Consider the following 26,795-nt stretch of genomic DNA (forward strand, 5'->3'; position numbering starts at 1 on the left):
AGCACCAGCTCCTGCCCTCTGTATTCGAGGGAGCCGCATGAAGTGGAGAATCCCCTCCTCCAGCCACGCTAAGACTTGGCACTCATCAATCAACCCCACCCCAACCCACACCACACACACAGTGCCTCGGTCGTAGCTTTGAGTTACAGTCGAATTCTGTTATATTGCTGTTGTTCAGTCACCAAGTTGTGTCTGACTCTTTGCAACCCCACGGACTGCAGCACACCAGGCTTCCCTGGCCTTCGCCATCTCCCAGAGTTTGCTCAAACTCACGTCCATTGAGTTGGTGATGTTATCTAACCATCTCATCTTCCGCCATCCCCTTTTCCTTCTTTTCTCAATCTTTCCCAGCATCAAGGTCTTTTACAATGGTTTGGCCTTTCCCAACAAGTGGCCAGAATACTGGAACGTCAGCTTCAGCATCAGTCCTTCCAATGAAAATGCAGGACTGATTTCCTTTAGGACTGACTGGTTTGTAAATTATAAGCTCTGTAATAAATGCCCTCTTTAAAAATCCCTCTGTCATTTCAGACAGAGGGAAGTATTTATCTGGCGTGGTTCTGGTTGGAAGCCACATTCACCCCAGCTGAAATAGAAGTATGGGTATAAATCACACACACACACATGCACACATCTGAGCAAACTGCTGAGCTTTTTATTTATATTCCGGGTATGGTAGAGAGAATACAGGCAGACGGTAAGAAAAGTAAATACCCACTGGCCCTGAGAGTCAATGCTCCGGCCCAAAGAGTTTGCTGCGATTTTAACAAGACACTTGGGATTTTTTTCAGCATCCTTGAGCATGTTTTGTTCAAACATGTCATCATGATTCGCCAAAACTCTAAATGTTTCTGTTATTCCATTAAATATATGACAACGCAATTGTAAGTGGAGTTCGTCTTAGAGCAAAAGAACCCAGCTCATCCAAGAAGTGTGTCAAGGTTCTGGGACTTTGTATTCTGGTGGAGGGTGCTGAAAGCAGGGTATGGGGTGCATGGGCAGCAGCTGTGGATACTTATATGAGTAGTTTCCTGGGAGCCAGGCAGCCTTGGGTCTTATGAGCTTCAGGGAAAACTGCTCTGTTGTTTTTGGGACAAATGCCAGAGATCAGTATTTGTTTCAGTTTCATCAAGTGCATCACTGTGGGGTTGGACTTGATGATCTTTAAAAGAATGTCTTCCAGATTTAACATGTTATCATTCCAAATCTCTTCCCAGTATTGTAAATCTGATAACCAGCAAGTTTATTTTGGAGGAAGCTCTTGGCTTTAGAAAAAGGAGGAGAATTTGCTCAAATGAAATGTAAATCCTTTATCGAGTATACATGCCGTGTAATTGCAAACCTCAACTTCTGATAATGAGGGAAGGACATAAGGAGTTTAAAGACATCTCTTAGGATGATTAAACTACTTACATAGAAACATGTCATGATTTCCACCATAAATTATGATAAGATGAGTCAAACTGAGAGGGCTAAATTTAGAATTTTTAAGGGCCCCCTCCCCTTGTCGATGTCAGAAGTTTCCATTTAACTACAGGGAAAAGGAAAATGCTGATCTAGGCAGTATTTGATTTCTCCAGGATATCCAACACATCTATATAAAAATAGCTGCAAGGACCGCCCACCAGCAAGATTGGGGTGCAAAAGGTGGGGGGTTCATTAGAGATAACACAGTGATACACACACAGGAAGACAGACAAACCCAGCAGGGTTTTGTGAGGATCTAATGCCTGGAGTCTGAGTGCCAGGGGTTTGGGGAGTCTCATCCCTGGGACCATTAGGAGAGGGCCAAGTTGAATAGGTCAGGGATGCAGAGTAAGACCTGATGGGCACAGAGATTAAAGGGAAAACCAGTTACAGAACAGGATATAAGGAGAAATGGTGTAACCAGGGGTGGTGGGGTGGGGCAAACCAGCAGAAGAACTAAGCTAGGAGGTGAAGTGGAGAGTCAGAGCGAGCAGAGACAGAACAAGGGCCCTGCAGGTGAAGGATGAGTGTCACTGAGTTCTCACCGTGGACTTGCATCGATGCGTAAACTGCCATCAACCGCTAGGATAGACTCACCTTTGAAGCAGCCTCTGTGCACGCCCCTGTGAGCCCGCGCTGCTGAGACAAGGTCCTGACTGCCTTGCTTGTCTGTCTCTGCTACTCAATACTCCTAGCCTCTCCAATAGCTATGTCAGTTCTTTCCATCTTGATATAAACCACGTGGCGGGCTAACCATCACAGGTTAATGCCTTGACAGCAGGACGGTAGACTGCGGTTTCTCAGCTCTCCTTCTGGTCTCAAGGGCAAGTATCAGTTTAAGGAAGAGGCAGTGCCTGGGTTTCACTGCTGTGAATGCAGGGCTTATGAAAATCAAGCGTACTTGGGATGTGCAAAGTCGTTTATTGACACTCAAAGCAGACCCTTTGAATTTGGGAATAGTGGCTCTGGAAGAATGAATAATAGTGCTATGAACTGAATTTCAATATTCAAGCCATGACCCATTGGCTCAAGTCCTAGCCAAGTAACTGCGAAGAGTTCAGCGTTAAACTGTGGCACTCAGGAAAAATAAATGCCACCTTGGATTTCTAAGACGCAGAATGTTGATGGCATAGGGCCTGGAGGACTGCTCCACGACAGGGTGGGTGATGTGCCTACTCCATGTGAAGGCATACTATGGTCCTTCATAAATAGACGATCAGAGAAATAACAATGACGTTCTAAAAGCACAAGAGACAACTTTTTGCCTATCAGTTTGGCAAAGATTTGGGGGGAGGGTAGTGCTAATGCCACTGGCAAGCTAACAAATATGCACAAATGTTTTTGAACATAATCAGAGTCAGCATTTGTGGGGGACAAATTGGGCTACAAGTGTCAAAATTCTTAATAGTCATACTCTTAACCCAATCATACCAAACCCTAATATTTATCCTCAGTGTTGACAGGACAAGGGCACAAATACATAAGTTCAAGAACATTCATCACAGTGTTTTATAAAATAGTGATAATTTGAACCAAATTCAGTGGAATCTAGGTAAGGAAATTATGGTGTAATTCATGATGAATGCTATGCAGTCACTAAAAAATGATGTATTCTACCTTTATTGACATAAAAAGTGTATGATACTGTGTTAAGTGAGAGTAGCTTCCAACATTGTATGTATAGTATAGATATTTCTATTCATAAAAGCAAGATTCTATTTCCATATCTGTATATTTTTACAGGTATAGAAACTGGAATAGAAGGTTTTTGCCAAAATACTACAGTGGTTTTCTCTGTGGATCGGCCTTATGAGAGAATTCTATTTTTTTATTTATAATTTTTCAATATAGTCTGAGTTTTTAAGTAATGAGTATGTATAAGTTTCATCATCAGAAAAAAAATAAGGCTGCAAAAAAGAAGAAAATAATAGCAGCTACTACACATGTTAGGAATCTAAGGAAATTAAAGAAATTTAACAGAAATTTCAAAAAAGAGAACCATTATTCTTAATGGTCCAAAGTAATCTCCTAATTAGAACAGATTCATGGCTAGTGAATAAAATAGTAGACTCAGCGGGTAAAGAACGCACGTGCTATTGCACGAGACATAAGAGAGGCAGGTTCGATCCCTGGATCAGGAAGATCCCCTGGAGGAGGAAATGGCAACCCACTCCAGTATTCCTGCCTGAGAAATCCCATGGACAGAGGAACCTAGTGGGCTACAGTCCAGGGAGTCAGAGCAACAAAGCATGCATGCATGCATGCATACCAGATTTTCAAAATTTATGTATGATCATTCTGGTTCTCAAATTCAGTGGGTTGTACCCTACATCCCAGTCGAAACAAAATGTTTTCAGTCCAAAATAGATAGGGTCATAAACCCATCAAAACTGATGTGTTTCAAAAAAAAAATAACTCCAAGAATTCAAAAAAAGACAAAGACAAATGTGTAAGCAGATTTACTTAGCTTTTAGGAAAAAAAGAAACCAAATGACTGCAAAAATACCAGCTCCAAAAATACCAAAAAAGCTCCCACAGGAGAAAATAGAGAGCGAAAGATTGGCATATGGATGTCAAAACTCCAGTGTCAAAGAGGTTTTGAAAATTGGCCATGCGTCACCAATTATATATATCCAAGATCATTTCCAAGAGCACTAGTGAGTTTTTTAGGATCATAAAAAGCTCTTGTCAGTGACTGGCTGATCATGAAGCAATAATGTGAGTTTTGAAAACTCATTTCATCTTTGGTGACCAAATTCTAACAGAAGGGAAAGGGGGTGAGAAAAAGAGCTGTTGTTACAGACCCACTGTGTTGGTTCATATTTAAGATGTGCTTTATATATAATTATCTTTTCTTCTCACCCCCAGGAAAAGCACAAAGAGGAAATTTCAGCGATGGCCAAGTTAACAGAATCCATGAGTGAGTAACTTGAAATTTATTCTTCACCTTTGGTTATGAATGGAAAACTACAGAATACTGCAAAAAATAACATCCCCTTGTGATTATCCTGTTTATCTTTCACTCTTGTCATAGCTAAGGTCTATTTAACACAGATCATATTGTGTTAATGTTATATCATGCTTATTCAAAATTCATCTTTCACAAGGTCCAATTCTGTACTGAAATGGTCACCTAATGTTTGGAGCTAAAGAATCAGAATGGATTTTATTTGTAACACTGCACTGGGCATTGAGACCTACAATAATTTTAAGCTGACTTTTAAGAGGTTTAGACAAAATCTAAAACTGAAGATTTGTGTGCAGATATTCCATAGGCTGTATAATCTAAAGAGAGCAAAAATGGTTTATTGTTATTAGACCTGTTAGGTGGTTCAGAAATTTCAGAGAAAACTATTAACCAGTGGAGTACTTGAGATGTAGGCAGTTGCAATGATTTAGGTTTCAGATCCATCCGCATTAAGCCCTTAAGCAAAATAAACAGGATACATGAAGTGTTTTGAGGAGAACAGAAAAAAATTAATTATAATAAATCCTGCAAACTGAGAAATGCAATTTCCTGTGTTGACATTTAAATATTGAAGTCCATATGGATTTGAAATAAACAGACTACGCAGACTTTTCCCCTTGGAAAGGTACTTTTCCCTAGTGATAGATTTCACATCTAAAGTGGCAAGGGAAGCTTGCAAACACCTCTCCATTATCCTCAGGGCCATAAATACCTACTTAGAAGTGGCCGGCAAATTAACCATGGATCTGGCCCACGTTTAACTGCCCCTCTGCCTCCTCCTGCTACTATTCCTCAAATCCCGAGACAATTTAATACAACTGTCCTCCTACAACACAGAAAATGAACCCTTATCTCTGAAGGTTCTGACTCCAAGGAAAGGGAGCGTTACAAGATTCTGTGCATCACACTTCTTTAGTTCCTGACCCCAAACCTCTACCTAATCACACCATGTAGACGATAGCTCTTAGGGACTAAGTGAAGAACAGGATGCTTCTCTTTACACACCTCTTTTCCTCTCTCCCTTCTGTGTATCCCCTGCCTTTCCTCCATCCACCATTCTCTCTGCCTCTAGCCTTGCAGACATAGAGATGTTCAGAGAACTTACCACTTGATTCAAAGAACACCACCCTGGGTCTCTGTCATGGAGAGGACCTTGAGAAGCTGTCCTTCTCAGACCTAGAATGAAACAGTGAGGGTACTAGGACCACCATGAAACTGACATGCCAGGGCTGTCAAAATATGGAGTGAGACTGTGACACTCCAAGTAATTCACCATCCAGAACACATCCACAGACTTAGTTCTCATCTCCAAGTCCAAAGTCATCAACACAAAAGACACAGATTCTCTGAATGCTAGAGAGACCAACAGCTGGAACCTAGCATCATTGTCCAGGGGTGGAGTCTGGGGTGTATGGTGCATTAAACCAAATAGTATCTCATGTGAATTGTGATGCTAACAGGTTTTATGATGAAGATCTTATTAGAACCTGATATTCTAGTTCAGTGAATATTTTTTAACTTACCTAACTAACTTGTAAACCATTAAAGGCCCTATAAGAGATCTATTGGTCAGTATTTCTGATTAAGGTATTTCATTTTTCTACTCTATTGGATTCAGACGGATTTAAATTAGAGCCCTCCCAGGACCCTCCCTGATGCGTTGGTTTTGGGTTTCATGTTTGCCTCTGCAATTATTCTAGTGACTTTGATCTCTGCACCCACTGGCTTAAGAGAATGATGCCAAAATTTAATTCCAGACCCTCGGGTAGATAAAAGTGCATAGCCATTCTTCTAGAATTTTCTCTGCCTTTTTAAAAATCACATATATATGCTCAATGCACAAAGGAAATTTAAAGTTTGAAGACAGACCTTGGAAACATATCCAACATTTCAGTCCCTTGAGCCTAACAAAGATAAATAACATCATAAAATGTGTGTGTGTGTGTGTGTGTGTGTGTGTGCGCGCGCGCACGCATGCATGCTCAGTTGTGTCTGATTCTTTGTGACCCCCAGGACTGTAGCCTTTCTGGTTCCTATGTTCATGGAATTTTCCAGGCAAGAATATTGGAAAGGATTGCCATTTCCTTTTCCCATAAAATATATAAGATGTACTATTACTCTCTGAGGTGCTCACTATGGAAGTTAATCATGTGGTCAACACTAACAAATGTTTCACCAAAATGAAATTCCTGAATAATGTCATATACAACCTTATGTTTATTCTACATAGGAAAACTTCCTGCTAGGAAATGAATACATACTTATGGAAGGAGAGTGTATCTGTAGGCTAAGGGAAGAATTAACATTTAACTGTTGCTGTTGTTCGGTTGTTTAGTCATGTCTAACTCTTTGGGACCCCATGAACTGCAGCACGCCAGGCTTCCCTATCCTTCACTATCTCCCATAGCTCACTCAAACTCATGTCCATTGAGCTGGTGATGCCATCCAACCATCTCATCCTCTGTTGTCCCCTTCTCCTCCTGTCCTCAATCTTTCTAAGCATCAGGGTCTTTTCCAATGAATCAGTTCTTTGCATCAGGTGGCCAAAGTACTGGAGCTTCAGCTTCATCATCAACCCTTCCAATGAATGTTCAGGGTTGATTTCCTTTAGGATTCACTGGCTTGATCACCGTGCTGTCCATGGGATTCTCAAGAGTCTTCTCCACACCACAATTCAAAAGCATCAATTCTTTGATACTCAGCCTTCTTTATGGTCCAACTCTCACATCCACACATGACGCGTGGAAAAACCATAGCTTTGACTAGACCTTTGTTGGCAAAGTGATGTCTTTGCTTTTTCATATACTGTTTAGGTTTGTAATAGCAAGTGATTTTTTAATTTCATGGCTGCAGTTACCATCCACAGTGATTTAATTACTGCAAAATAAATTTGATGGGAACATCAAATCCATGACCACCAGGGAAAAGAGACAAAAACAGAACCACGAGTGCCGAGGACACAGCACACTGAAGGGGTTTCCTGAGCCAGGGAACATTTTGCTTGTTAAACTGCCAAGTGAAAGCCATCTGGTTGCTAGAACATCCCTGTGTTTAACTAGAACTAGAGGGTGCTTCTTCTCCAGTCCCGTTGGGGTTCACATGCTTATGATGGCTATGCAAGTGCCCTCATGAGGATGGGGGTCTCTTCTTCATCTTCTACAGCAGGAGAGGGAGTATTTCTTTCACTTGCCATTAATCAACCATCCCCCCCCCCAAAAAAAAAAAAAAAAAAAAAAAACAGTATTCATCACTTTTTAAAAGAGCAAGCAAGGGACACAAGAATATTAACAAGTTTTTAAATGTTTAATGGAAAATGGGCTTCCCTCATAGCTCAGTTGGCAAAGAATCTGCCTGCCATGCAGAAAACCCAGGTTCAGTCCCTGGGTCAGGAAGATCCCCTGGAGAAAGAAATGGCAACCCACCCCAGTATTCTTGCCTGGAGAATCCCATGGACAGAGGAGCCTGGTGGGCTATAGTCCAAGGGGTCGCAAAAGTCAGACACGACTTAGCAACTAAACCACCACCAATGAAAAAACAACTTGAATAAATACATGACAATACTTCAAAATATATTTGTCACATTGTTGAACTGAAGAGGGGATATGATAAGAAAAAACAGAGAAAGGGAGAAAAACATAAAATATAAGAAAATGCACATGAGAGAAATATAAGGGGAAATATATATATACATGAAAGTGAAAGTCACTCAGTCATGTCTGACTCTTTGCAACCCCATGGACTATACAACCTATGGAATTCTCCAGGCCAGCATACTAGAGTAGGTAGCCTTTCCCTTCTCCAGAGGATCTTCCCAACCCAGGGATTGAACTCAGGTCTCCTGCATTGCAGGCAGATTCTTTACCAGCTGAGCCACCAGGGAAGCCCAAGAATACTGGAGTGGGTAGCCTATTCCTTCTCCAGGGGATCTTCCTGACCCAGGAATCAAACCGGGGTCTTCTGCATTGCAGACGGATTCTTTACTAACTGAGCTACCAGCGAAGCACATATATATAATGTATATATATATATATATATATATATATATATAAAACCCAGAAAAGGAGCTGATAAAGAGGAAAGAGACAAAATCAGGGGCAAAGACAAGAAGAGAAAGAGAAAGGAGCCAAGCAGATATATTGACAAGGAGGTTCAGGAGGTTAAAATTCATACACTGCCTACATGGGTTCATTGGCTGTGACTTTGAACGTTTCAAAGGCTATTGATTTTTACCACTGCCCTTTGACATTTTAATGTCTGTTAGCATCTGTTAGAAGTGGATATTCTCATACTTGAACCGCCAGAAACCCTGTTCCAAATGGGGCAACAGAAAATCCCAGATTAGAGGAAGTTACACTGAACTTGGCCATCAGGAGCCCAGATTTTACTACCCACCCATGAATGAAACCGAGCTGAAAGCCTGATCCAAGTGGAAACTCCCAACCTTGCCTATAAATAGGCACACGGCAACCCCACAAGGAAACCAAATCCCATGCTTGCTGTCATCAGAGGTGACACTGAGGCTCTCTCCTGGCCTCTGGAATCTAAGTCAGACAGTGACAAATTGGAGGTGTTGAAAGGCGTGCAGACAGGCTGGGGGCTGTGCAATCGTGATCCTTAAGAGTGCCTTTGTAGGTCATTCTTATATAAATTTTCTGTAGGTAATTCTCTTAGGGGTTGTTAATTGCCAGTATGCCTCCCCCATCCTTGGGAATATGTCAGACACAGCCACGGGAAGTCTCACCACATGGTCCACTAACAATGTGGATTGTAATCAAATGTCTGGTCCTGCAAGCAGTGATAGAGTTGTCAGGGCGGGGCAGGTAGAGATGCTTGGCCGGGACAACTTCTCCAGGCTTCAGGGCCCCTTTCCAAGCCCCACTCCCATCCCGAGTGCTCTGCCTAAATTCCTGGAGCCCCACTTTTGCAGCTTTCTCCACATCAGGCACAAGTACAGAGCGCATCCCTGCATCAGTAGGTGGTCCTCGGGGCCGGCCACGGTGCACTCGGAATCACAGTGGGAGGAGTTGACTTCTGTGGTTTTCCATTGCCTTCCGTCCAGCCTCTATAGGGGATGTTGAGCCCCAGAGCACCCTTTCTGGTCCTCCCCACGAGCCATCCTACCCAGGCTGCGCCCCCCATCATCCCTGCGGTCATCGCAACTATAACCCACCTGCAGAGCAAAGAGTTCCCCATCACTATCTTCAGATAAACAGCAGAGTGGCCGCTGTACCCCGAGTTGCTCCAGGGCGATCATCTCCCAGTCAGGACCGGGGTGAGCGAACCACAGTCCCTCCCACTGCCCGCAGACACGGGCCTGTTTCCCGAGACACTTAGAGATCTTGGCTGCCTGCTTGAATGAAGAGGGAATCCCTCCTCCTGCCATGAAAGAAATCATTCAAATTTAGCCCAGACTCCAAGCGTGCTCATGTCAAATGAAATGAAGAGCGAGAACCAATTACAGCCACTGCATATTAAATTAGCTTCATTAAAGCACAGTGTTTTTAATTATTCATTCTCTCCTGAGAATGAGCTGCTCTGATCACTCCAGCATTGTGTTAAGCCCTGGAAGGACAAGGAAACCGGGTCCTTGCTCACAGCACATGCAGTGTTTGGGCTGAATGAGGCGGAGACCAACCGGTACCTCACGGAGAATGAGGGTCTTGCAGGGGGGGCTTGGCAAGCACCAAGGTTTGAGGCCACTGCTGTGTGTGGGGGTTTCCCACATAGCTCAGTCAGTAGAGAATCTGCCTGCAAGGCAGGAGACCCAGGTTCGATTCCTGGGTCAGGAAGATCCCCTGGAGAAGGAAATGGCAACCCACTCCAGGATTCTTGCCTGGGAAATCCCACGGACAGAGGAGCCTGGCAGGCTGCAGTCCCCGGTGTCGCAAGAGTCAGACACAACTTGGTGACTAAACCACCACCAGCTGTGTGCAGGCATCATATAGGCACCCAAAGAATATGCAGGCTTCAGGACTTCCCTGGGGGTCCAGTAGTTAAGAATCCGCCTTCTAAAGCAGGGAATGCGGGTTCTATCCCAGGGAACTAAGATTCCCACATGCCAGGGTGCAATGAGCCCAAGCACCCGACCAAGACCCAGCACAGCCAAAAATAAATCAAAACAACAACAGCATAAAGATGTACAGGTTTCACCAGGCAGTCAGTGGGAAAGTGAGTGCCCGCACCCAGCACCCAGGGTCCAGCTCAGGAAAGCAAGAGAGTGGCTAGCTTTAGGGAGAGCCAGCACTGATGGAACAGCAGTGAGGAGTCAGGGCATCAAGACAGCTGATGGCTGGGCACCCAAGCAGGAGTCAGGTCATAAAAAGGAGAGTCCAAAGCTTGGATTTTTTTTCCCATGGGCAACAGGGAAGCACTTAAGCGCAGCAAAGAGCTAAGAGGGGAAAGGTGAGTCTGGGAGCTGAGAACCAACAGCCAGGATGGGTCCAGAGGAAACCAGAAGAGTCTTCAAGGGCAGAGCTGACCATCACCACAGCTCCGGAACTGGCCCATAAAAGAGGAAGCTCAAGTGGGAGCTGCAGGAGCCCAGGAGAGCAGGCAATGAGATTCTCCGCAGGAGCACGTTTGTCCCAGAATGTTGGGGTTCCTGTGGCAGGAGGAAGGAGACAGTCCCCTTTTGTATCAACCCCCTGGCCCTGCACTGCTTGCTGTGATGTTGAAAGCCCCCTGTATCCCCACTGAGAAATGCCCACCCACCCTCTCAAAGGCACTATTGCCCACATCTGCCACAAGCCCTCTTTGGCAGGCTGTAGGATTTCAACACAAGGCACCAGTTTCACCAACCCCTCCCCAGTGGAAAGGGCTTCCCAGGGGGCTCGGGGTAAAGAATCCAGCTGTCAAAGCAGGAAATGCAGGTTTGATCGCTGGGTAGGGAAGACCCCCTGGAGGAGGAAATGGGAACACCCTCCAGTATTCTTGCCTGGGAAATCCCACAGACAGAGAAGCCTGGTGGGCTACAGTCCATGGGGTCGAAAAAAGAGTCAGACATGACTTAGGGACTAAAACAGCAACAGCAAACAACAACCCCAATGGAAAAGGACAATGTCGCAGTCCAGGCAGAGGTGGATACCCAGATGTTGGTCTCTGTTCCTGGTTGGTAAGAGACCCCATAGCTGGACTGGATGTAGGATACTGGAGGGCATTTAGGACAGGGCAGAGCTATTCTTTGCATTAAGGTCATCGGGGAGAGAAATGACCGTCTCTCCTCAGGGACTAAAGCTGCATCAGACCCATCAGATGGTGCTTTGTAAAATGTATCTTCTCCTTCCCAATAAAACTCGACACTTTCAATATGGAAATCTGTCTCTCACACTCACACTCTCCCAGGTCATCACAGAATCATCACAAAAGTAACACAACTTGATTTTTAAAGGTTATACTCCATTTATAGTTATTATAAAATACCTGTTCTATTCCCTACAGCCTTTAAAAATTGTGAATCCCTGTACTGTTCACCTGTATTTATATCATGTTATACATCAACTCTCAGTTCAGTTCAATTGCTCAGTCATGTATGACTCTTTGTGACCCCATGGACTGCAGCACGCGAGGCCTCCCTGTCCATCACCGTCTCCCAGAGCTTGCTCAAACTCACGTCCATCGAGCCAGTGATGCCATCCAACCATCTCATCCTCTGTCATCCCCTTCTCCTCCTGCCTTCAATCTTTCCCAGCATCAAGGTCTTTTCAAATGAGTCAGCTCTTTGCATCTGGTGGTCAAAGTATCAGAGTTTCAGCTTCAGCATCAGTCCTTCCAATGAATATTCAAGACCGACTTCCTTTAGGATGGACTGGTTGGGTCTCTTTGTAGTCCAAGGGACTCTCAAGAGTCTTCTCCAACAGCACAGTTCAAAAGCATCAATTCTTCGGTGCTCAGCTTTCTTCACCGTTCAACTCTCACATCCATACATGACTACTGGAAAAACCATAGCCTTGACTAGATGGACCTTTGTTGGCAAAGTAATGTCTCTACTTTCTAATAAGCTGTCTAGTTTGGTCATAGCTTTTCTTCCAAGGAGCAAGCATCTTTTAATTTCATGGCTTGCAGTCCCCATCTGCAATGATTTTGGAACCCCCAAAAACTAAAGTCAGCCACTGTTTCCACTCTTTCCCCATCTATTTGCCATGAAGTGATGGGACCAGATGCCATGATCTTAGTTTTCTGAATGTTGAGTTTTAAGCCAACTTTTTCACTCTCCTCTTTCACTTTCATCAAGAGGCTCTTCTGTTCTTCTTTACTTTCTGCCATAACAGTAATGTCATCTGTATACCTGAGGTTTTTGATAACATCAATGCTACTTCAATTAAAAAATGAAAAAGATGACAGAACACTAAATTCAAATTCTGAGTGAAATTATTTTCAATCTGAAAATTTATACCTGGCTGACTGATGGCTGAGTTGAAGGACAGAAGACAAGCATTTTAAAATCAGAAAACTTATACTTAGTCACTTATTCATGTCCGACTCTTTGTGACCCTGTGGACTGTAGCCCATCAGGCTCCTCTATCCATGGGATTCTTCAGGCAAGAATACCGGAGTGGGTTGCCATGCCCGCCTCCAGGGGATCTTCCCAACCCAGGGACTGAACCTAGATCTCCCAATTGCAGGTGGATTCTTTACCATCTGAGCCACCAGGGAAGCCCCTGACTCCATGCAACCTTTAAAAAAAATCTAGAAAAGGAAAAAAGAATACAAGAAGGAAGACCAGATGGGTTACAAGAGCAGTGAAAAGAGGAGGAAATTTTCAAAAGTAAAGGTATAAATCTAGTTTGTAAAATTCATGCTAATCACTAGACCTAAAGCCAGATACTGTCTACAGTTCAGTTCAGTTCAGTTCAGTCGCTCAGTCGTGTCCAACTCTTTGCAACCCCATGGACTGCAGCACGCCAGGCCTCCCTGTCCATCACCAACTCCTGGAGTTCACCCAAACTCATGTCCATTGAGTCAGTGATACCATCCAACCGTCTCATCCTCTGTCAACCCCTTCTCCTCCCACCTTCAATCTTTCCCACTGTCAGGGTCTTTTCAAATGAGTCAGCTCTTTGCATCAGGTGACTAAAGTATTGAAGTTTCAGCTTCAGCATCAGTCCTTCCAATGAACACCCAGGATTGAGCTCCTTTAGGCTGGACTGGTTGGCTCTCCTTGCAGTCCAAGGGACTCTCAAGAGTCTTCTCCAATACCACAGTTCAAAAGCATCAGTTCTTCAGTGCTCAGCTTTCTTTATAGTCCAACTCTCACATCCATACATGACTACTGGAAACAGCATCACCTTATTGCCTTTGATGATTGAAAGTGGGAAGAACTTTTTGTGTTTTATACACTTATTATCTGCATTTATTTTCAGTTTGGATATAATTACTTGTTATAAAAGATTTAACAAAACTTCAAAAAGGCATCCCCTTAAAAAGAAAAAAAAAAATCAAGTAGCATGACTTAAAGTCAAACTCAGGGCTCTTGAGCGCTGGTTCTTGCCCTTACACAGGGTAAGTCGTCGCTTCATTACTTGTGATGAGTATCTAAATGAGCTCCTGTGCCAGCCGCCCAGGGACTCGTCGCTGCCTCTCCTGGCTCTAACAGGGAGGTTTCAGGGTTTCCTAAACCACGCCCTGGCCCGCGTCACTGCCAGCTCTCTCTGGCCGTGTGCCCTCGACTCTCCTTGCTGTCTCCTCCTTCTCTGCCCCATCCAGTCTCCCTCCTCACGTGGCTTCCTCGTCAATAGAGGACACATGCTGCTCGCCGCCCAGCGTCTCCTCCAGACTCTCCTTTGGGGGGCTTCCCACCTCCCCTCCTTTGCACCTCCCCACCTGAGATGACAGCCCGTCCCCACCTTGCAGGTGAGCTGATGCAGACAAGCCGGGGGGCTAGGCGCCCGGCTGGCACACATGCCACAAGCAGCCCCCCCCTTCCCAGCAGCCCTGCCGCGTGCTTCCGGGACCAGGTTCTGGAAGCCCAGCCTGCAGCCTGGGTCTCTGACTCTCCCAGGAGCTCTGGACGCTGCATCATTGCCCTTACCCATCCCACCCACACTCACACTCGCCAGACTGACTCAATCAGCAACTCTTGAGGGGTGCCTTCTCCTTTTTTGTGTCTTTTTTTCCTGGGCTCAGGACAAGGGGGGCGGGTGCCCAAGAATGGATGCTTAGAGGGGCCAGCGTGGAGGTGCAGAAGATGGCGTTGTATGTTGGGTCCCCACACCATACATCGTTTCAGTCCCACCGTTAGGCAGAAATGCTTCCTTCCATCCAAAACGATAGAGTCTCTTCTCTGGGTGTGCTTTTCTAGAGAGCCGTTATTATTTTTTTTCACTAAGAGGCATACGCTTTCCTTACTGGAATACATCTCTTTCGAATTCAAGGGATGATCGCATCCTGCTTGAGATGATGGACCTGTTGAGCTGGAATCAGAAACTCTAGCTCAGAGGTGAGAGGATCTGAGAAGGACCACAGACCTCCTGCCACTTAATGATCTGACCCACCACGCCCTCCCTGGTCCCCCCTTTTCCTCCCTCCCATGTCCCTCCTGGTGGGGACTTTCCTGCTTCTGTGCCTCTAACACCCAGCTCCAAACAAGAATGCGGTTTCCTCCTTGCCATCTCCGCAACAAGCATGCCACTTAAAGGATTTAACTGGTAGAAACACACAGCCATGTTCAAAAAACAGCGAAGTAAGTAAATTTCAGCTTAGGGTGCCTGACATTTGTCCAAGTTATGACTGTCCTTCATGCAGGAAATGGGGAAAAACTATTTTCTCAAATTCATTTCCCTCCCATCATGATTTTGGAGGTCACCTCGGTCCTCACTTTCTGATTAATGTCCCTGACTCAGTTGGTGAGAAGTTCATCTGGCACCAACCACTCCTCTAGGGCGCTCGGAAGAGCTCCATCATGGCTTCTTGCCTTGGGCACCACTGACGTCTGGATCTGGATAATTGTTTGGTCAGTGGTGCCCTGTCGCTGCTGAGAGCACAGGCTTCCTCTAATTGCGGCAAGCGGGGGCGGCTCTCTAGTAGAGGTCTGCAGGCTTCTCACTGAAGTGACTTCTCTTCGGCAGAGCACCAGGCTCTGGGGCTCACAGGCTTTGGTACCTCTGGTGTAAGGGCTTGGTTGCCCCCGTAGCATGTGGGATCTTCCCTGACCAGGGATTGAACCCATGTCCCCTGCATTGGCAGGCACACTGTTAACCACTGGACCCCCAGGGAAGTCCCTGGATAATTCTTCATTGTGACGTTGTACATATTGAAGGATGTTTAGCAGCATCCTTGACCTTAGCTCGGGCTTCCCCGGTGGCTCAGATGGTAAAGAATCCGCCTCCCATATGGGAGACCCAGGTTTGATCCCTGGGCCGGGAAGGTCCCCTGGAGAATGAAATGGCAGCCTACTCCAGTATTCTTGCCTGGAGAACCCCATGGGCAGAGAAGTCTGGCAGGCTACAGTGCATGGGGTTGCAAGGAGTCAGATACCAGTGAGCAACTGGCACTTGACCTTAGCTCACGAGGTATCCATGTCACCTTCCCCCAGTAACCTTCCAACATCACTAAATTTGTCCTGCGAGGCAGGTCACCGCCCTGGTGGGAGACTGGGAATCCCTGCTCTAGACAAATGAGCACCCGTCCTTTGTGCTTCTGCAGCAATGGTGGGTTTTCCTAGTCAACTGCAGATCCTCCCAAGGTTTCAGTCTCCAGTATCACTCCCCGCTGAAGCCACCACCTTCGACTTGATTAACGCAGGAGTGGAAACCTCAGTCAACCCTGGTGGCCACCAAGAGAATCTATCCGCCCCGACTGCCTGCTTCCGGGGGCAGCCAAGTCACTAGTATTTCTGTTTCTCTTGATGATGCCATTGACTGAAGCTCAGAAGATAAAGGGAATTTTCCAGCATGATAATGTTCAAGAGGAGAGTTGGAAACGGCACAACTCCTGGGGCTGGCAGAAAGGGGAAAGGGGAAAGGCAGGGGGTGGGGAGGAGGTGGAGACCTCCTTTCTCCCAGAAGCCGGGAGGAATACCATTCTTTGCAAAAGAGCAGTTTTAGGATGTGCCCGTTGGCTCTGTTGATAGCTTGCTCTCTCCTGTTGCCCTTCTGAGCTGCTGATGGTGGGAAGCCCAGCTCTGGGGCGCTGCATCGGCTCAGCCCTTCCCTGGTTTCCACGCATCCTGAGCCCAGGGGGCACCTGAGTGAGTGAGTGCCATCAACAGCTCACTGGTGTCTCTCTCTCCTTTGGGGTCACAAGGACTCTGCTGTTGTTGTTCAGTCGCTCAGTCGTGTCCGACTCTTTGCGACCCCATGGACTGCAGCACTTTAGGCTTCCCTGTCCTTCACTCTCTCCTGGAGTTTGCCCAAACTCACGTCCATTGGGTCGGTGATGCCATCTTCACCACCTCACCCTCTGTCACCCCCTTCTTCTCCCACCCTCCATACCTGGGCTCTGGCCCTCCTTCATTTTCCACCCTGCTTACAAAAGGTCAGCGCACACAAAGAATGTGTTCGAGGCATATAAGCCGCCATGCCACCAGCCCGGCTTGGCAGCTTGGAGACATCACGCTAGCCAGGCTGCCACCACCATCCTGGGGGAAGGGGGGGGGGGGGGCCAAGAACAACCAAAAATCTCTCTCTACCTCCATCATCACCCCCACCCCACGCACGCACATCTCAGCAGCCAGCCATGCTCCCCAATCCTCTCTGCCAAGCCCATGGGAGAGCACAGGTGACACCCCAGGGCTATCCAGGAGCTGGGATTCCGGTGGGACCCAAGGACAGAGCACCCCTCTCCCGAGTTGGGGGCCCAGCTCCCCACCGGCCCACCCCCGCCCCGCCGCTTGCCTTAGCTTCAACCTAAAGGGAAAAAGTAAACAAATGCACGTTTAACCTCTCTCCCTCCTGCTTTCTCCGCTCCCCTTTCCTGCCTCCCATCCTCTGCCCTCTGCCCCCTCCCCACCCTGTCTCACTGTCCTCCCCTCCCCCTCCCCCGCGCTGCCCCCTGGGGCCTGCCCCGTCCTCCCACCGCCTGTCACCCTCACTTGATCCCTCCCCTCCCTCCTCCCACTGCGTCAGTTCCTGCCCTCCTCGTCCCACCAACCGTCAGACCCCCTTTGCGGAGCCTCTGCGGAGGACAGGTCTCATCAGGGGAAAGAGTGGGAAAGAGATGCTGTGGCCACTAGCGTGGGGCCAGAAAAGGGGAACTTGGGGTCTCAGGCATCGGTCTAGGCCCTCAGGCTGCAGACAAAAGGGTCCCCCGCCCAGAGGCATGGGGCCGCGAGAAAGGCCAGAAGGCGGGGACAGATGTCGACCCAGAGCCAAAGGGCGAGATCCCGTGTGGCAAGCGCCAAGCCTGAGATAAGGCGGGTGCGCTGGGAGTGAACAGATGGTCCGGAGAGCAGCAGGCACCGCTGACGTCCCAGGCTCCCGAGAGCGCGGCACAGGTTGGGGGGCGGGGTGGAGGGGTGCCCTCCACACCTGCGGGCGGGCCTTTCTCAGACCCGGGCTGATGGGAGCCCCTGGGTGCAGGAATTTTCTTCTCAACCTGCCCAGCCCTCTCTGCCTTGGCTGACACTCCCAGCGGCAAGACAAGGATGCTCTCCAGGGAGCTGGTCATCACTCACCTGTCCCCAACTTGAGCCCCCAGACTGGGCTGACGCCCCTCCCCCTAGCCACTCCTCCCCTTCCCCCAGACAGCCCAGGGTTCTCCAGGGGGCTCCCTCCACCTCCCTGAATGTGTCTGGAGAGGGGACACACGGGCACTGGCCAAGACTGTACTCGGGTGAAGGCAGATGGCAGCTGATGGGAGGGAGTCGCTTCTCAGATTTCACCGAGTCTCGGCTTCACCAAGAGGAAAGGGCTGTGGTGGGCGGGTGGGAGGGCTTTCAGCAGTAAAAACATCCCTGCCTACATTTCTCATATGCTTTTCTGCTTTGATTTCATTTCTCCCAAGATATCAAATTTCAGGCTCAAAAGCGTTAGGAGGAAGGGAGGCAGGGGGCGTCTTGATGTTTCAATAGTGACTCAGAGAGTCTCTCTGAAGCCCAGAATTGCATTCATAAAGGTTTCCACATAGTTAGCGAAACATTCCTGGCATGCTGGGCCAGTGTGATCCTTCTAGGGAGAGCTCCATCCGTCAGCGTGGTCTTCTGCAGGATCTGATGGCCACTCAGCCTGCTCCTAGCTGGGAGTCCCACTCACAAATTACTTGTCTCTTCTTAGAGTTCCTGTCAGCTTCCCTGGTGGTTCAGTTGGTAAAGAATCTGCCTGAGATGTGGGAGACCTGGGTTTGATCCCTGAGCTGGGAAGATCCCCTGGAGAAGGGAAAGGCTACCCACTCCAGTATTCTGGCCTGGAGAATTCCATGGGCTGTATAGTCTTTGGGGTTGCAAAGAGTCAGACAGGACCGAGTGACTTTCACTTTTCACTTTTCTGAGCTCCTGCAAGGGAGCTTAACAGCCACCTGGCAGTGTTTTGATAATGCATATAAAACTAATGGATATGTATATATGAGCTAATATGTATGCTTATGCACATGAGTATGTATAAATAAGTGCATTTGAATATGTATATACATGCATAAGCTAATAGACATGATTGAAAGCTAATAAATATATATATTTATATATCACATAATATATAATGCACGGAAAGCATTTAGCACAGCAGTTTTCCCCATCAGGCACTCAAACACAAAAATGAACCTTCTAATGCGCCCCACACCTCACTTTACTTGCAATTCTCAAGCCCATTATAAGGCTATTCATACTGGAGAGTTTGTCCCCTTGTCCTATGTTCTACTGTCTTAAAGATGCAAGGGTTATGGCGTGACTGTATGATTTTATGAGTTGACATTAGGTACTAAAAATTTCCGTTGACTGATTTTAGTTACCTTGGGGATTTTAGTATGCATTGTTCATTACCTGTAGCCCGTTTGTTCTGAGAAGTAATATTTCACCTTCTACTTGAACTTTCATCCTGGCCAAAGAATCTCCTCATGGGTTTCATTGCTAAATAAACTGTAATCCTTTCCACTTATTATGCAGACGCTTTCCTCCCAATATCATATGCTTTCTCCCGGAACAGATGTGATACTGATGATGTTTGCTCCCTGGATTCACACGGTCCAGTTCACAGAATTAAGAGAGATAAACCTGACTGCGATTTCCTGAAGCCAAACCAGGCATCATTGCCTGCTGGCTTGCAAGGGCTGCCTTCTTAGTAGATATTTAATTCAGATGATGGCCCTGGCTCTCACCTAGGAATAAATGTCCAAGTAAATCAAAGAAAGGTGCCCCATATCAATGTGTTCTGACTTCTAAATAATCCCCTTCCCCAAATTATTTTCTCCTCCAAGTTGCTGGGTCCCTAACCTGTAGGCTTATGACTTTGCAACCCCTCTTCCCCACCCCACCCCCACCCCCAGCACACAGTCTCAACAAGAAAGCTCTCACAAAAGAACAGATAGGCAGAAACAAGTCTGGACTTTTTTTTTTTAATTCAGGATGCTCTCCTCCCATGTAAGATCCACATTCTCTTCCCGTGGCTTTAATGAAAGAGAAGGTGTCAGACACATGTCTGAGATCCTCCCATGGAAAAGATTTTCTCACCATTTTCTCCTGCCAGATTTGCAAACGTTACTCCATGACCATCAGCGAAGGAAGAAATAAGACTGAATAAATCAAGGGTTGTGTTCCTCAAAGTGCAGGATTCCTCCTTGCATCCTACATTTTTAATCTAATTTTTTAAATAAATCAAGGGTATGTGTGTGTTAGTCACTCAGGCGTGTCCGAATCTTTGCGACCCTTGTGTAGCCCACCAGGCTCTTTGGTCCATGGGAATTCTCCAGGCAAGATTACTGGAGCTAGTAGCCATTCCCTTCTCCAGGAGATCTTCCCAACCCAAGGATCAAACCCAGGTCTCCTGTATTGAAGGCAGATTCTTTACCCTCTGGGCCACCAGGGAAGCCCAAAATTCAAGGGTGGGCCCATCACAAATAATTAACCCAGTGATTAACAAGTACTTAGCAGCAGGCTTGTGAGCATGTGTGGGAGGGGAGGCAAATTATAAAACAAGAGTCAGGAAAAGCCTCATCTTTATTTATTGATTTTTTTTCTTAACCAAGACGTGAAGTCAGATGAAGTGGAGCTCACAGCACATTTCCTGGAGGAACCTCAAGGTCATGCTGAAATTCACCTCCCTGTCTTTCCATATTGGAAAGACCACAGGGTCTTTATGGGGATACTTTTTGAATCTGCTGGTTGTAAAGGAAAAACAGTAACGATTTGCACATTTCTGTATTTTTTTTAGTTGGGGTATCGCTGCTTTACAATGCTGTGTGGGTTTCCGCTCTATAGTGAAGTGAATCAGCTCTGTGTCCATAGTCTCCCCTCTCTTGAGCCTTCCTCCCACCCCACCTCCATCCCACCCACCTAGGTCCTCACAGAGCACCGACCTGGGCTCCCTGTGCTACACGGCAGCTTCCGGCTGGCTGTTTATTTCACCCGTGGAGGAGCACATGTCAGCCCCAACCTCCCAGTTCATCCCACTCTCTCCTTCCATCCCCACCACATCCACACATCCTTTCCCTGAGTCTGCATCTCTATTCCTGCCCTGCAAATAGGGTTGTCGGACCATTTTCCTAGATTACACATAGATGCATTAATCTACAATATTTGTTTTTCTCTTTCTGACTCTTGTCCCTGAGATGTCTCAACCCTGAAGCTGTGATTTGAAAAGGGAGAGGCTCCTTGGGGGATTCAGGAAGGCTTCAGGAAAGCTGGACCTTGGAAAATGGACAGGGCTTTACCGGGAGGTGAGGGGGGTCACAGGGCTGCTTGTTAGAGGGTGGTAGGCAGCTTAGAGGTTACCATTCTCTCAGAAGAGAACCCTGGAAGCAAGACAGCACAGGTGGGTTTGGAGAACAGTGATCAAGACACATTGGCTAAAGCTGAACATTTTATTTTAAGTAGGAAAATAGAAAGAAAAGTCTAAGCATGGTGGGTAGGGCATTCTAAGTAATGCTGGAAAAGAAATCTCTCAGTTTAGTTCAGTTCAGTCACTCAGTCATGTCTGACTCTTTGAGAGCCCCATGGACTGCAGCACGCTAGGCCTTCCTGTCCATCACCTACTCCCGGAGCTTACTCAAACTCATGTCCATTGAGTCTATGATGCCATCCAACCATCTCATCCTCTGTCGCCCCCTTCCCTCCTGCCTTCAATCTTTCCCAGCATCAGGGTCTTTTCAAATGAGTCAGTTCTTCACATCAGATGACCAAAGTACTGGAGTTTCAGCTTCAGCATCAGTCCTTCCAATGAATATTCAGGACTGATCTCCTTTAGGATGGAATGGTTGGATCTTTTTGCAGTCCAAAGGGCTCTCAAGAGTCCTCCAACACCACAGTTCAAAAACATCAGTTCTTCGGCATTCAGCTAAGTTGTTCTAAAGCCTAACATTTTCTGAAGTTTATTCCTGGGCCATGGGTCCTGTGACATCCTCAGACTAAATTTTTTTCTTTCTCTCCTTTTTTAATTTTTTTATATATGTATGAGATGAGGACGTTAACCAAATTTACTGTGATAGTTATTTCAAAGTGCATGTCACATCCTTATGTTGTACACCTTAAACGTATACAGTGCTGTTTGTCAACTATATCTCAGTAACAGTGGGGAAAAAAAATCACCTTTAATCCCTCTGCCTAATACAAGCAAGAGAAATAATAATAATAATGACTGGAATTCACTGAGCGCTACACTGGACTTGGTCTTTCAAGTAAATTATTTCTAATTATTATACTAACCTTGCAGAGTAGGTATTGTGCTCAGTCGTGTCTGACTCTTTGTGACCCAATGGACTATAGCCCTCCAGACTCCTCTGTCCATGGGATTTCTCTAGGCAAGATTACTAGAGTGGATTGCCATTTCCTCCTCCAGGGGATCTTCCCAACCCAGGGATCAAACCCACATCTCCTGAATTGTCAGGCAAACTCTTTTACCAGTGAGCCACCAGGGAAGCCCCAAAGTAGGTATAACTAACATTAATATCTTTCTTTTACAGATGAGGGAAACTATTCACAGGGGTTATAAGACTAGCCAGAGATATCACAGAACCACTTAAGGCAGAATCAAGTTTTCAAACAGAACTACCTTACTCATGCTTTTACTGCAGCATGTGACTTCTAGCTTCGGACTAATTTTTTAAAACTCAGATTTGAGGAGCACTGTTAGTGAAACACTTGTAGGAGTTACTTGCACCTCCCCTTAGGATTCCCACTGTCTGTATGTGTCATAAGGCTTTAAGATGCTCTGAAAGAGAGAAGTCTGCTTAAATTCTGCTGTTGTTGCTTTTGAGTCTCTAAGTCATGTCCAGCTCTTTGTGACCCCATGGACTAGAGCACGCTAGTCTCCTCTGTTGTCCACTCTCCCAGAGTTTGCTCAAACTCATGTGCATTGAGTTGGTGATGCCATCCAACCATCTCATCCTCTGCCACCCTCTTCTCCACCTGCCCTCAATCTTTCCCAGCATCAGGGTCTTTTCCAATGAGGCTGCTATTTGCATCAGTCTTTTGCATCAGTGGCCAAATTATTGGAGCTTCAGCTTCGGCATCAGTCCTTCCAATGAATATTCAGGGTTGATTTCCTTTAGGATTGACTAATTTGAAATTATTTAGTTGAGTAAAACACTAGGGTCCACAAGAGATCCACATCTTAATGCCTTAATGAAATCTATGGATGTTACCTCATATGGGGATAAAGCGGGGAGAGGTCTTTGCAAATGTCATCACGTTATGGATCTTGACTTGGGGAGACTACCCTGCATTATCCAGATGGATCCTAAATGCAATCACACACGTACAGCAGAGGTGGCAACGTGAACCCAGAACAGAAAGATGTGAAGATGCTGGTCTTGAAGGTTAGAGTAATGCAATCACAAACCAAGGGCTACTCACAACCCCATGCCCCCAGAACCTGGAAGAGGCAAGGGAGAGGGAGTGTGGTCCCCCTGAAGTCCTGGTCTCAGACTGCTCACCTCCAGAAATGGGAGAGAACACATTTCTACCATTTCAAGCCCCCCAGGTTTGGGTAAGCTGTTGTGCAGGGCCTAAGAAATGAACCCAAGGGGGGCTGTTAGTTGAATGACAGTTTTCCTCAGAATTACATTTGTCTAACAGTCATGTATGGATGTGAGAGTTGGACTGTGAAGAAAGCTGAGCCCCGAAAAATTGATGCTTTTGAACTGTGGTGTTGGAGAAGACTCTTGAGAGTCCCTTGGACTGCAAGGAGATCCAACCAGTCCAGCCTAAAGGAGATCAGTCCTGGATGTTCATTGGAAGGACTGATGCTGAAGCTGAAACTCCAATACTTTGGCCACCTCATGCGAAGAGCTGACTCATTGGAAAAGACCCTGGTGCTGGGAGGGACTGGGGGCAGGAGGAGAAGGGGACAACAGAGGATGAGATGGCTGGATGGCATCACCAACTCGATGGGCATGAGTTTGAGTAAACTCCAGGAGTTTGTGATGGACAGGGAGGCCTGGCATGCTGCAATTCATGGGGTCGCAAAGAGTTGGACATGACTGAGTGACTGAACTGAACTGAACTGAACAGTTATGCCACTATGAAGATGGAAATGTGAGATTAAGGAAAGACCTGGCCAGGAGATCCAGGGATTTACCAACTGGGAATTTTGAGACATCCTGATACTTGCATGTGTGGTAAATCATTGCAGTCGTGTCCAAGTCTTTGAGACCCTGTGGACTGTAGCCTGCCAGGCTCCTCTGTCCAAGGGATTCTCCAGGCAAGAATACTGGAGTGGGTTGCCATGCCCTCCTCCAGGAAATCTTCCTGACCCAGGGATCAAACCCAGGTCTCTTACATCTCCTGCATTGGCAGGCAGGTTCTTTACCACTAGCACCACCTAGGAAGCTCCATCCTGATATTTACTGACCCTCTAGGTCAACCAGAACAAAAATATGCATTATTTTTTATAAAGTCCCCTTTTGGAGGACTTTCCTGGGGCTCAGATGGTAAAGAGTCTGCCTGCAGTGAGGGAGACCCTGGTTCCATCCCTGGGTCAGGAAGATCCCCTGGAGAAGGAAATGGCAACCCACTCTGGTATCCTTGCCTGGAAAATCCCATAGATGGAGGAGCCTGGTGGGCTACAGTCCATGGGGTTGCAAAGAGTCAGACACAACTGAGGGACTTCACTAGAGGTGCATTCTCCTAAAGCAATTTGTGCTGTCATATAAGACAAAGTCTAAATGTTTCTTAGAAATGGCTTGGCTCTTCCATGACCTGGCTATTGAAAATAGTGTTGCAATGAACATTGTGCATGCCTAGTCACTCAGTCATATTCAGCTTTTGCGACCCTTTGGACTGTAGCCTGCCAGACTCCTCTGTCCATGGGATTTCTCAGGCAAGAATATTGTTGTGAGTTGCTGTTTCCTTCTCCTGGGTAATTCCCGGCCCTGTGTCTCCTTCATGGCAGGCAGATTCCTTACCCGCTCAGCCACTGGAAAAGCCCCGCAATAAACATTGAGGTGCTTGTATCTTTTTGAATTATGGTTTTTCTCTGGATATATGCCCAGGGGTGGGACTGCAGGTTCATACGGATAGCTCTATTTTTAGTTTTTAAAGGAACCTCCATACTCTTCTCCATGTTGGTGGTACAAGTTTACATTCCCACCACAGTGTAAGAGGGTTCCCTTTTTTCCACCTCCTCCCCAGCATATATTGTTTGCAGACTTTCTGATGATGGCCATTCTGACTGGTGTGAGAACTACATACCTCATTGTAGTTTTGATTTGCATTTCTCTAATAATTATGATGCTGAGCACCTTTTCATGTGCTTTTTAACCATTTGTATGTCTTCTTTGGAGAAATGTCTATTTAGATTTTCCACTCAGTTTCTGATTGGGTTGTTTGTTTTAATATTGAGCTGCATGAGTTGCTTATATATTTTGGAGAATGATCCCTTGTTGGTTGCTTCAGTTGCAAATATTTCCTCCCATTCTGAGGCTGTATTTTAGCTTTGTTTATGATTTCCTTTGCTGTGCAACAGCTTTTAAATTTAAGTAGGTCCCCTTTGTTTTCATTATTCTAGGAGATTCATCAAAAAAAAAAAAAAAAATGTTGCCGGTATTTATCTCAGAGCGTTCTGCCTGTGTTTTCCTCTAAGAGTTTTATAGTATCCAGCCGTACATTTAGGTCTGTAATTCACTTTGAGTTTATTTTTGTATGTGGTGTTAGGGAGTGTTCTAATTTCACTCTTTAACATGTAGCTGAACAGTCTCCCAGCAGCACTTATTGAAGAGGCCGTCTTTTCCTCGCTGTATATTCTTGCTCCCGTGGTCATAGATTAGGCAACGATAGCGTGTGGGTTTACCTCTGGACTTTCTATACTGTTCCTATGGTCTATATTTCTGTTTTCACACCAGTACCATGCTGTTTTGATAACTGTAACTTTGTATATAAGAGGAATGGATGAAGATGTGATACATATATACAACAGAATATTTCTTATTCAGTCATAAAAAAGAATGAAATTAATACCACTCTCAGCAATATGGGTGGATCTAGATATTGTCATTGTCAGGATTCCCTGGTGGCTCAGACGGTAAAGTTTCTGTCTGCAGTGCAGGAGACCCAGGTTTGATCCCTGGGTTGGGAAGACCCCCTGGAGAAGGAAATGGCAACCCACTCCAGTACTCTTCCCTAGAAAATTCCAAGGACAGAGGAGCCTAGTGGGCTATAGTCCATGGGGTCGCAAAGAGTCGAACACGACTGAGTAACTTCACTTCACTTCAGAGATTGTCATACTGACTGAAGTAAGTCAAACAGAGAAAGACAAATATTGTATAATATTGCTTATGTGTGGAATGTAAAAAAGGGCTACAAATGAACGCATCTACAAAACATAGAGTTAAATATATAGAAAATAAACATATGTTTCAAAGTGAAAGTCTTAGTTGCTCAGTTATGTCTGACTCTTTCGACCCCATGGACCATAACCTCTGTCCGTGGAATTCTCCAGGCAAGAATATTGGAGTGGGTAGCCATTCCCTTTTCCAGGGAAATCTTCCCAACCCAGGGACCGAACCTGAGTCTCCCATATTGCAGTCAGATTCTTTACCATCTGAGCCACCAGGGAAGCCCCATGGAAGTGTTTACCAAGGGATAAGAGAGGGAGAGACAAATTGGAAGATTTGGGTTGACATATACACACTACTGTATATAAAATAGATAGCTGAATAAGGACCTACTTACTGTGTAGCATAGGGAACACTACTCGACACTCTGCAATGACCTACATGGGAAAAGAATCTTTAAACAGAGTGGATATATGTATATGTATAACTGATTCACTTTGCCATAGAC

At 46.1% G+C, this 26,795-nt stretch overlaps 1 protein-coding gene across 1 annotated transcript in view; it reads left to right on the forward strand.

The window, feature by feature from the left end:
- The window catches only part of KCNJ6 (potassium inwardly rectifying channel subfamily J member 6), a 315,914-nt gene that overhangs the window by 82,644 nt on the left and 206,475 nt on the right, over positions 1–26,795 (forward strand). The window contains exon 2 of the mRNA XM_061167964.1: positions 4,336–4,387. Coding sequence (XP_061023947.1) covers positions 4,363–4,387 — 25 coding nt within the window. The 5' untranslated portion in view covers positions 4,336–4,362. The remainder of the gene's footprint in view (positions 1–4,335; positions 4,388–26,795) is intronic.

Source organism: Dama dama, chromosome 19, assembly GCF_033118175.1.
Source record: "Dama dama isolate Ldn47 chromosome 19, ASM3311817v1, whole genome shotgun sequence".
Taxonomy (NCBI): domain Eukaryota; kingdom Metazoa; phylum Chordata; class Mammalia; order Artiodactyla; family Cervidae; genus Dama; species Dama dama.